This window comes from Perkinsus marinus, assembly GCF_000006405.1.
Source record: "Perkinsus marinus ATCC 50983 genomic scaffold scf_1104296971094, whole genome shotgun sequence".
NCBI classification, from domain to species: Eukaryota; Perkinsozoa; order Perkinsida; family Perkinsidae; genus Perkinsus; species Perkinsus marinus.
Window position 1 is genome coordinate 4742 of NW_003202220.1, and position 11701 is coordinate 16442.

General features: G+C 45.5%; 2 protein-coding genes across 2 annotated transcripts in view; one reads left to right on the top strand and one right to left on the bottom strand.

The window, feature by feature from the left end:
* Positions 1 to 2624: 2624 nt before the first annotated feature.
* On the top strand, positions 2625 to 3666 carry Pmar_PMAR007742 (hypothetical protein; the record flags this gene model as incomplete). The annotated part of the gene is made up of 2 exons (XM_002767157.1): positions 2625 to 3325; positions 3363 to 3666. 2 exons carry the CDS (start codon positions 2625 to 2627, stop codon positions 3664 to 3666), a joined length of 1005 nt encoding a protein of 334 aa, XP_002767203.1.
* A 1833-nt stretch (positions 3667 to 5499) lies between these two features.
* Positions 5500 to 11701, bottom strand: part of Pmar_PMAR007743 (hypothetical protein) — a gene marked incomplete at both ends in the record, with an annotated part of 7700 nt that continues 1498 nt past the window's right edge. The window contains 9 exons of the mRNA XM_002767158.1: positions 5500 to 5662; positions 5844 to 5914; positions 7363 to 7523; positions 7603 to 7707; positions 8047 to 8096; positions 8170 to 8259; positions 8738 to 8913; positions 9283 to 9349; positions 11206 to 11267. Coding sequence (XP_002767204.1) covers positions 5500 to 5662; positions 5844 to 5914; positions 7363 to 7523; positions 7603 to 7707; positions 8047 to 8096; positions 8170 to 8259; positions 8738 to 8913; positions 9283 to 9349; positions 11206 to 11267 — 945 coding nt within the window. The remainder of the gene's footprint in view (positions 5663 to 5843; positions 5915 to 7362; positions 7524 to 7602; positions 7708 to 8046; positions 8097 to 8169; positions 8260 to 8737; positions 8914 to 9282; positions 9350 to 11205; positions 11268 to 11701) is intronic.

Here is an 11701-nt window from a genome sequence, read left to right on the forward strand (position 1 = left end):
TTGAGACTCTGCTAAGGGTCTATGACTCGGCTCCAGACCAGCAAACACAACTTGTTGACTTCAATGCGCACCGGGGACCCCGATGCCCCCGATTCGGGGTGATAGTGGGCAGATCGGCCTGAGATCGTGAAAATTCGGGATCGCTCTCAACATCAACGATTTCACAAACCGTAGAGCACTTGAGGTCCGCGAGTTGGAATATTTCTTGATCAAAATGGGAGAGTTTTACCCATCGGTCGCCTAACCCCGTGTCGTTCGATCCCATCGACATGAGGAAGAGGGTGCCCTCCCCATGGAGGCTGGTCTACGAGGCCGAACAGGACCAGCAGTAGTCATAGGTCATGAGGTTCGTCGGGAACCTACTGTTGATACTCTGAAGAGTACTCTGACTAACTCAGTATCCCTTGCGCTCTAGTGCGCACCTAGGCTGCCCAGGCTAGGCAAGGTCTTCAGTGACTGAAGACTGAAGTTCAGTCACCTTCGAGCTACTTTCCGTCGCCAAAACCATCGTGCCCCGAGCAGACATGTACACAAACTACCATACCCTCGTCGTTGTCCTCTTGTGCCGTATTCCTCATGTGTATCATACACAGTGTATGATGATGATCTTTGGTGGCGATTATTGATATACCATTATCACGCGAAACATAAGACTGTTGAAGGCATACTCTAGCTTCGAGGCAAATTCAGCCCTATCAAATCAGCCCTATCGGCAAGGAGGCAACTACGAGTCCTCAATAGAATCAGGAACTCTGAGGTGAACTAACTGAATTGTAGGACCTGAACTAGATGGTCCGAGTACCATAGAATGATGTTAATATCAGAGAGTTTACACCAAAGTCTGCTTTTGGTGTGAGGATCTGTGTCCACGCATGTAGTAGATTTATGTGGACTTCTCTGAAACTCTCCCCACGAGACCTGAATTAATCACGCGCCTGTCATCATGACTGTGTCATGCAGACAGGTCATTGAGTCACTGAGACCCGCTAGTTTCTGTACGGATAATAACGAGCCTCTCCAACGATAACTACGAGGAAGTGATCACTACAACTCGATTCGTGTGTCCAAGCCTCGGGGTTGACTGGATTAAAGCCTGCAATTTAGGAGCCGCAGCAGTTACCAGGATACACTAAAACCTTGTAAAATAAATTGTAAAAAATGGAATTTTCCTTTCGGACTTACTCTGCACGGATTAGAAATGAACACGATGTCATTCATCATACTTGAGAATACCCATGGAGGAAACCAATTACTCCACGTTGAGGATAGCATCCGCAGTTCACGGGTCGTCAGTGACGGCAGTTTCATCCACCACAGCGTTCTTTCATGCAGTTTGCACGAAAATAGCATGCGCGTGTAGTAGTTCGTACCAGTGGCTCTTATTGGCATCAGTGGGATGCTACGTGGATACCCGAAGGATCTTCGAGTAACGGCGGGCCGGAGGCCCGCCTACTTCAAGGGTTCACACCTTCCGCGGGTGCGGACACTCGACCCGGATTGTGCGGACACTCGTCCCCGAGGCCTAGCGTCGTTCTTTGGACGCTTGTCGGGCTTGTGCTTTACACAGCTAATTGGCACTTCTTTGCCGTTTGCTCCTTTAGCTCTTCTGTAACTGAGCCTCCGAGAAGACGTGAACTCGGTTTTCCAATTCAACACTGTCAAGTCGGAGGGGCTTTCAGTAACGAAAATGCCTAAGTCGAAAATGAAGTCAAAAATTATTGCGCCACGTTTGAAATCAATCGCATTGGGCTCGGCATGTAAGCGGAGAGAAAGAGCAAAACATGCAAAGACGGAGGGCGTAAGGTGCCATAGAGCACCTTGGCAGCTACTAAGATTCGTAATGTAGCGGCCCAAAAGTGCCCTTGTGAAATCACCTCGCGTGAGGAGCTGAACTTTGCACCTCATAGGAATACTGCCCTTCACCTTGCCCCTAGGCCCCGGATTGTGGCCCTCATAGTAGAGCCTAACCGCCATAAAATTGCAAGACATCTCACGATTTCCGTCCGTGCCTTACCGAAGTTGCGTGGCCCGGCGGGGAAATTGTTGGTAGTTAAACGAGACAACAAATGGAATGGGTTCCAAACGAAATCAACTATTTGGGTGCGCGCTATTTGTACCAGCTTCCCTAATTGGTCAATACCAACTAGCCTAACGCAAAGACGAGCGTTGTATAGCTTGAGCAATAGTCAACGATCGTCCTCATATAGTGACTCAAGGACTACTAGTAATCAAACCAGTCTAAATCACTAAGTCTATTGCAGACGAGAATTAGTGGTTCTAACAGACCCAAGTAGCACAAGCAGTTCCAAGAACTCTACATCATTTCAAGAACTACTTGGTAAAAGCCAAGACCGAATTATCAGAAGCTCAGAGCAAATTATTATAGCCCAGAACAAATTAGTAAAAGCTCAGAACAGATTAGAAGATTCTCTGGTCAATTTTGTTGCGGTGTCACGCTGTGATGATTACGCAGACGCGAGGTTCTAGCGGTTCAAGATACTCTCGACTCGCCCGCTGATAGTGATTATGATGATGAAGATTGTGTATTACGAGTTCTGATATGTATATGATCGTATTCAGTTTTTGTTTCATCCATCAGAGTAACTAATTCATCCAGCAGTTATATGTCATCAAAGAGTAGTATTCAAGAGTCTGGTACTACAGCGGACCCTAGCAAGGCTATGAAAGGTCCGACCTGTCTTTCTACCGGGATACTGACCCGTTCTGCGGTACATCAAGAGATAGACCAGATAAATAACGAGGTCGAAGATCTCAGGAGACAACTCCAACAGCTCTCACAAGTCCGTCAAGAGCCAGAGAAGAAGGTTCCCGAGGCCCCCAAGTACGGCGAGAAGTTGGAGGGCAATGTGGATATGTCTGACTCTATAGTGAAGTTGAAGGAGGTTTTGTCCAACATTGTCCACCAGAAGGCGAGAACCTCTGTTAATGAACCTCACGAGGTTCCGCTACCCGATATTGGCGACATATGGTGTGGGCCAACACAAAAGGTTCCATATGGCTATTTCAAGTTCCAAGTCTTAGAACAAATAAGACTCTACAGCCTAACCGGTGCCAAGGCTGTCCACTACCTGTTACGATATGTCAAAGGGGCGCTACACCCCGAGATTAGAGAGCATGCATTGAAGACCAATTATGCTATAGATGAGATAATGCCTAAACTCGACGCTAAGTTCAACACCAAATGGAGAGATGAGAGCCTAGACTTTCGTTGGGAGTCAGCTGAGCTCTCTCAGAAGCGGAGAGAGTCGCCACTCGATTATGCAGCCAGGGTGAAGTTGGAGGCTATGATACTGAGCTCTAGATTGTGAGATCAACACTGGTGAAATAAGATCTCGTTTTAGGAGAGGTCTACTACTCAATGTTCGAGAAGAGGTGGCTCACCATCTCGGGCCGAGAATGGTGGACTTCGACGAGCTTGTCGATATTGCTGAGCACTTTTGGTCCCGTAACCCCGAAAGGGCTGATGGCTACAAAAGTGGTGGCAAGAAGAACCCGGAGGGTGTCATATGCTACGGGTTCAAGCGATCTGGTTATTGCCGTCGGGGTGATAGCTGTTGTTTCAAACATATCACTGAGAACAAGGTCGAAGCCTCCAAAACTGAGTTTCCAGCAACATCGAAGGATAAGCCCAAGACTGCCGTCTGATTTGAATTTATACCCATTGGCAAGTGCAACAGGGACAATTGCATGGTCAAGCACACCACACAGGAGACTACAGCTGTTGTCGTCGAGGCCCGTGATGGTGGTCGAGTTGTTGATGGATGGCTGGCTATTAGCCATGGTAGCTACTAATCTCCGAGCTTAAAACCCAAAAGATTGTCGGCGGTTAGAGCAAAACTGCGCTGTGAGGCGGCTCCGCTAGCGGAACCGTCGGCGGTTGTTGCTTTACTGGACACTGGGTCCTCGGTCAATCTGGTGAGAATTGCCTATATTGACAAGATCCCGGCATCTGTAGAGCACGAGCATGGTCATCCGAGCCTACGCCTGGCCGATGGGGAGCAGAAGATCGAACCGTTGGATGGTGTCTCACTGTCAGTCGACACTATGGAGTCGAGAGCAAGCATTTGGTGTTGGGTGGTGCCTACCCTTGCATTTGATCTAATTATTGGAACGCCTGGGCTGGTACAATTGGGTGTCAAGATCCACTTCAATAAGAATACTGTGAATCGGGTGCTACTCTCGGACCGCGATGATCCTGAATGTAAAATGCACCACTATGCAGATGACCACACGTATGAGTATACTGGGAAAGATGCTCTGCTATCATGTGGTGTGTCATCAGATCCCAACCTAGACTTAGATCATAATACTGAGTGTCAGTCGGTGTTTACCTGGTCGGATCCACTTCCTCTTGGAATACGGTCAGAAGACACTAATCAATCTTGGTACGAGATCGAGGACTTCCCTTGAACTGATCCGACGCTCAGAGCAACTGTGAATTTGAGGGAAGCAATGGGGAGGAGCCGCTCTATGCTCAACGGTCTATCCCAAGACAAGGCAATTGCGCTCCAGGAAGAGTTTCAATCTCTAGTGGACAGTGGGCGTGCGATCAGATCTCAGAAAACTGACTGCTACCACTTTATCCCGGTGATGCAGGTATTTGATCAAATTCGTTAATCTGGAAGTGTGGGCTTCACGCAACTCTTCTGGATCGATCCGGTGCATTCCATGGTATTCGGTTGGGGCACTCGTGCCTGCCATATGCAAGTATCTACGTCTTCGATGAGTTTTGGCAGTGGAAAGTCGTATCTCTGCTAGTCGCTCTCAGCATGCAGGTAAAACTACTCGTTGATTCTCAGGATTAATTATAGCAAAACATTGATTATAGCTATGGATATAAGCAACATTTTTACTGCACTGCTTGTGGCTAACCAGTTTCACACAGCGAAGATTCTCGTTTATCCATCGAGGATGGACATCCTCCAGTAGGAGAGCAGATATATCTTCACTATGATATGAGATCCACTAAAGTCGTCCTATACTCCAATAATGGGACGCATGTCTATCGGCAAACTCCGCGGAATGGACTTAGTGATACAGTGAAAGAGTTTATTGAACGAAAGATATGGGAGGCTGTGGTTAATCTTCCAACAATATCGGATAAACTGCAGAGGCGGATCTCAGAAGGAAAGATTACAGCCGACGAGAAGCCCGAAAACAAGCAACAAGCCAGACTTACTCAGCGATTTCCAAAACCCATCCTTTCTCCTAGGTGAAGAACTATCTTGGGAGAATGAAGAAGGCCACGAATGGGGGATCAGTGCAGACTACCAATGGTAGTCTGCACTGAATGATCTTATAGCCATAACCCAGTCGAATTCTACTGTGCCCAGCCACCACGAACGCGACAAAGCTTTTGTGGTAGGTGGACGGAAGTGTTACCAGGAATTGCATGTTTTAACAATGTCTAAGGATGTACTCCTGTAACAGTTGTTGAAATACTCAACGTGATGAATATTGAAATTTTCTGATGGATATTTATTTATTTTCATTTTGGGGTGCCAAAATGTTCAGCACCACGGATGTTTCGAGTTTAACACAATATATGTCGAAACGGAATACTTCGGGAGGAGCCGAAGTATTCCCTGCTGCTGCTCGGGTCATGTGTCGGTTCCACCTGAAGCAGAATATCGAGAAGTACCTGAAGAGAAGATAGGTTGATGATGATGCAGCGTGCAATATCTTACGCGATCTATCCTACATTCAGCTTGCTATAACTGAACAGGTATTTGTGGGGATGTTCGAGCTTTTTGCAGCACAGTATTGCACGGAATTCCCACAAGTAGTTGAGTATATACGGGAAAGCTGGGTCGAGAACCCACCATATAACACTCGGTGGGAAGGGGCAGCCCCTCGCCTTCCCTCTACCAATAACGGGCTCGAGTTTTTCCACCTTGACGAGTACTAACACCAGTCTTGACCATTGTGATACTGATATCTTGTATATCGAGAAGCGGTTGTGGTCCACAATAGACCGATGAGAGACAATCGAAGAAAATCTGAACCTATGTTCATAGCTATGAGTACGATCGATAGTCAGCCTTGCTGTCTTGCAGCAAGACTCTTGCTACTTCTCAATGGATCACGATAGTGACAATTCGAGATCGACTATCAAATGACCATGACGAGAAAATCAATTCTGATCATCGAATCTCCACAACGATCATTATTTCCCAACATCTCAATCATAAGATGCGGACTAATCGAGCTCCGCCCCTTCGTCACGAAGGCATAGTGAGCAAATCCCATTATGTCCGAAACTTGCCTACATCATGTAGGCGACATGTACGTGTACATGCGGTTAATACACTGCATATAATGGATGCACTTCAATTTTACTTGCATTATTTGCTTTTTTCATTGCACCGGTGAGAGCCCCCTATCCTTGCACAGGTGGCAGCTGTGGTATGTTTTATACCATTTGCAGCTGCTGCAATTACGTACCCGTGTTCACCGTCGCGAAACACTTTGACAACTCGAGCTCTAGCACTATTCCGGATCTTTTTGTAAGACGCGCTTCAAACCGATGGGTAGGACCTCGGCGGAGCCGCAGAGGGTGTAAGAGTACAACAACTCTTGGGCCTTGATGAAGCACGATTACGAGCAGATTCTACCCCTAATGCAGCTGAGCTGTTAGGTATGCCGTCCACTGATACTATGTTGGCCGATAAGGAGTTGGCTTCTGTATCAGACCCACCAGTATCATCGGTCAATTTAGTACCCCCTACCTCTTGCTCCTCTTCGATTATATGTCATCGGTGTGGAAGACCAGGACACTTTGCAAAAGACTGCCGTATGGACAAGTCAATTGTCTGTCGAAAATGTGGTCGACGAGGACATGTTAGTAGAGCTTGTCGTTCCCAAGTCAAATCGGGAAACGGACAGGGGGAGACTCATTAAGCTGCCGAGTCCTCCCCGTAACTGTCTTAGCTACACAAAAAGCTAGTCATGCAGCTTATCTACCACATATTTTGGTCACCATCTTCTCCAAGGAAGCGGTTGCTCTATTAGACTCTGGTTCAGTAGTATCACTATTGCAACGGAAAGTGCTACAAGGTCTTGGGATACGTGATCCTACTTATCACTTAGATACTCATCCGAAGCCCAGTTTGGTAACGGTTAACAACCAACCTTTCCAAACCTTGGGAACTGTATCTTTACCTCTTCAAGTTGGCACGGCTATTTACTCTTTACGATTCTTCGTGGTTCCAGAGTTACCAGCTGATATTATTCTAGGAGCGGACTTCTTACGTCTTTCAAGGTCGTCCCTTGATTTCGATTCAGCGTCGCTGACAAGTTCGTCACAAACAATCCCGTTTGTGACCTCGGTATCGTCTATACCTCATCATGTTCAAGCAGTTGTCCGAGAACCAAGTCCTTCACTGTACGATGATCGTCAACTATCAGTCTATCGCGAACCGTCCGGTCGCTTCTCTGTCTCCTGGCATTGGCCATGTTCCCCTCCAACATCATCGGTCGGTCCCGAACCTTTTCTTTCTCGTCTAGACGAGGCACATCAACGATACTTCCATGAGCAAGTCAAGTACTATATTGATAATGATATTATTGAAGAAGTATTACCGTCTACATTGGCTTCATTTGGCTCTGATTGCAACTTCCTCAAATGGTTTGGGGTTGCACAACGATCGACGTCCACCCCATCTCGACCTATATGGGATTTTCGGCCTATCAACGACTGTGTCCATCATGGACCCATGCGGCAGCAACTACTCAGCCAAGTTCAACAACAACTACGTCTCGGTCCAATCGTCATAGCAGTAGATATTTCTAAGGCATTTTTGGCCATTGGTTTGGAAATACCACTGCGACGCTTTACTCTCTTTCGATACCAATCGAAGGTGTATCAACATAAGCGTTTAGGGTTTGGAGCCTGTGTAGCTCCACATGCTCTGGAAATATGTCTCCGTCTACTCTTTCATGATGAAAATCTTCATGAAAAACTAAGGCAAGGTGGTTGGAAACTCATCCAGTATATGGATGATTTATTCCTTATCATGATGGTACCTTCAGTGACTTTGACCCCATCAGCGGCGGTGACATTGGTACTGCAAGCTCTACAAAAAGCTCAGTTCACAGTTCAGCCCAAGAAAACTTCCTTCTTATCGATTAAGCAAGCTGATCAATTACTTCTTGAGCAGGAGGAGAAAGTGGAGTCCGTTACTGAAGCCAAGCTGGTTGGAGTTCTCTATAGTAAAGAGCAACGAAAGGTGTCGTATCCTGTGGTGAATATACAAGCAGGCGTCTCAGCAGAACAACCTCTTACTCGTCGAAAGCTATTAGCTACTGTAGCCCAACTTCGAGATCCTTTACTTCTACGACCTTTATGTAGTGTGGTTACGAACTATCTCAAACATCTTATAGGCTCGATATCGTATGCTTGGGATCATCCTTTCCCAGATGACGAGTCTCATCTGTGGCATGGTCGACTAGCCCGTCTTCAAGAATTTAATGAAGTTGAGTCTTGTAGCTCAGTTGGTTGTATAGCTCCGTCTGGTATATTGGTGATATATGTTGATGCTTCAACTACTGGTTACTCTTGGTTAGCCTTCTATGGTACTCCAATGACGACACTCTCTTATATTGGAGGAGAGTATGGTATATGGCCACCCAAACATCAAGGTAAACATATAAATTACCTTGAACTTTTGGCGTCTGTTCGTGCCTGTAATTATGCAGACAGTCATTATGTTCGTACCTTTTATCCGGCTTCCATTTATCATGTGGTGGATTCACAGACAAGCTATCGTCAACTAGTTTCTGGACGTGCACATCAATCTTCCCATAGTGCTGCACTTTGTCAGAGGCAGTTAAGCTATCATGCTGAACTTGTCTCTGACGCTCATTGGCGACACTATAATATCGTCCTGGTTCCTACTAAGTTGAATTTGGCAGATCGCGGTACAAGGCTACAGTCGGTCCTTGAATACATTATGCTCGGTGGTCAGAGCCTAACGTCGTCTACGATTTTGGAGTTCACAGCTCCACCGTCTCTGTCAGCAAAGCAATTCCAAGAATTGCGTAATTTGTTGACCGCAACTACCACAACGACCAGTAATCCTTCACTACCGGGAGTCGATGGTACTTTGAACAAAGATCCATTACAACTAAATCCCATTGGCTTACCGTCAGCATCTTGTTTGCTACCTATCTGCCCGGTGGTCTCGAAGGAGGGAGAAGATCCATTATCTGTCCAAGAAATCAAGGAAGCGCAGTCTTCAGACCCTATATGCGTCAACCTACGTAATATTCTTCCAACTTCAACAACTTCAACTCTCGGCCCTGTCGATGTACCATCTTCGGTAATGCCCTATATCAAGTTCCGTCATGAACTGAAGCTTCAAGACGGTCTATTGGTTCGTAAGTATACTCCATACCCCTATTATGACCCTCTCAATCTCCCTATTATACCAACGTCCCTACGATCCCGACTTCTACAAAGTGTACATAATGACGGTCATTTTGGTGGAGATATCTTATATGATACTATGATAAAGTTCTGCTTCTGGCCTACCTTACGCTCCGATTGTATAGCATATGTCAAGACTTGTCCCGTATGTATTTTGCGACGGAAGAATGGCCCACCAGCACCATTACGATTACATTATGCTACACGACCCTGGCAGGTGGTCTCGGTGGATATCCTCACGATAGACAGCCGAAAGTTATTGACCCTGTGCTGTCATTTCAGCAAATGGGCCGTGGCTATCCTCATCCCTAACGAGACAACTTCTACGACACTTCATATTCTTACTCGAGTATTCCACACCTATGGAATGCCTAATGCTATTATATGTGACAGAGGTCCTAACTTCAATAGTTCCCTGTTCAGGGATACTCTTCACCGGTATGGAATAGATATACGATATTCCTCTGTGGCTCACCCTGCAAGTAATGGACAAGTTGAGCGGTTTCATCGCACCTTGCTGGATCGTTTGAAGACATATCTTGCAGCATCAGTAAACAGTAATTGGTGGTTGCAGCTATCCAGGTTGGTGTACCAATACAATATTATGAAGCATAGCTCTATTGGTATGTCCCCCTTCGAAGCTATGTTTGGACGGCAACCGCACTATGCCTATATTATTCCTACAACAGTAATGTCAACTAGCCTACCTCACGATGCTCTTCATGCAACTATCATCGATTATGTTAGTGCGCAATTAGCTGAGTCCAAGCATATTTACCAAAAGCACTTCAATAAGCAAGCTCAAGACCCCGTGGGGTATGCAGCGGGTTCGCGGGTGTTGATTTACTTTGACAACCTACGGTCGAAACTTCAAACCCACTGGCGTCGAGGTTTCACTGTTGTATCGAGGCTCGGGCCAGTTACCTATCGTGTCCGAGTTGACCAAACAGGTTACGTCTTTACCTGTCATGCAAATCGCTTATGCCTAGATACTCAACAAGTAACACCGAGTGTGACTAGACTTCGACCAGTACAACAAGCTCTACCGAAGAAGCCTACACCGCCCTCTCCTACCCAGAGGCCTCCAGAGTCACGATGGACGCCCTACTATGATGACTCTGATACTTCCGACGATGATCCAGTGGAGGTTCCGCAAGATAACCCCCAGTCTGATGTACCACTTAATCGAGTCTCGCGTTATGGTCGAATAATACGGAAACCACAACGCTATGGGTATCCATAATAATCAACCTTTCCCTCTAGAAGGGGGAAGACTGTAAACAATTGTGTTACTATTGTCCCGATTGTTCCACTTATCTTTGGAGCTATCGATCAATTGTGTGCTGTCCCTAAGCTGTTCTCTTCTACTTGTAACTAAGTTAAGTATTGATAGTCCTATTTTCCCTTACTATCCTCGGTCCTATCTACTGCGTTGGTTACAAGGGGGGAGTTCTTGGTTTTCCATATAGGAAGGGAATCGACAAGATTTCCTTACTAAGAAAATTTGCTGCGACATGAATTTACTTTAGTGGATTGGGGGTGGTTTATTATCGTATTACTTGAGAGCGTTAAACTAACCTTCACTGTTTTCATTATTTATTGAAACGATGCCAATGGCATGATGCCACCATGTTCAGCATGAGCAGTAGTTTGATAATACATTCGATTACGACGACGACGACTACGACGTAGTAATAGTAGTAGTGTTCTAATGTAGTGGGTGCTGTTGTCGATGTTTATGCTATAATGACTACTACCTTACATGGCCTTCATATGGCAAGTTGCCATCATCATCATCATCATGAGCAGCCGAGATTATCTAAGAGTATCTGTATTGGATCTCTACTAGGTGTACTAACTCTATCTATTCTAACAACATTATTATTATATTCATTCTCATATACACTTATCGATGATATATCATCACATATCACCGTAAATGGTTATGATGATCATAAGATGGTATCATCATCATTATTTCATAATGTTGATGATGATGATGATAACGATCCTTATGTGTTGGTACACAGAAATGCTACATGTGCTCATATTAGACGTATATTAAAACAATTCACTCATCTATCGACTATTAACGATCCAATAAGATCTCCTAAAAGATGTTTTAATTATTGTAACAATACTCACAGTTGTGAGGCATTTGTATATGTTAAGGATAAATTATGTGAACTCTATGACGGTGAATGCCCATATCCTAAGATTATTGGAAAACAACAACAACAACAACAAGAACAA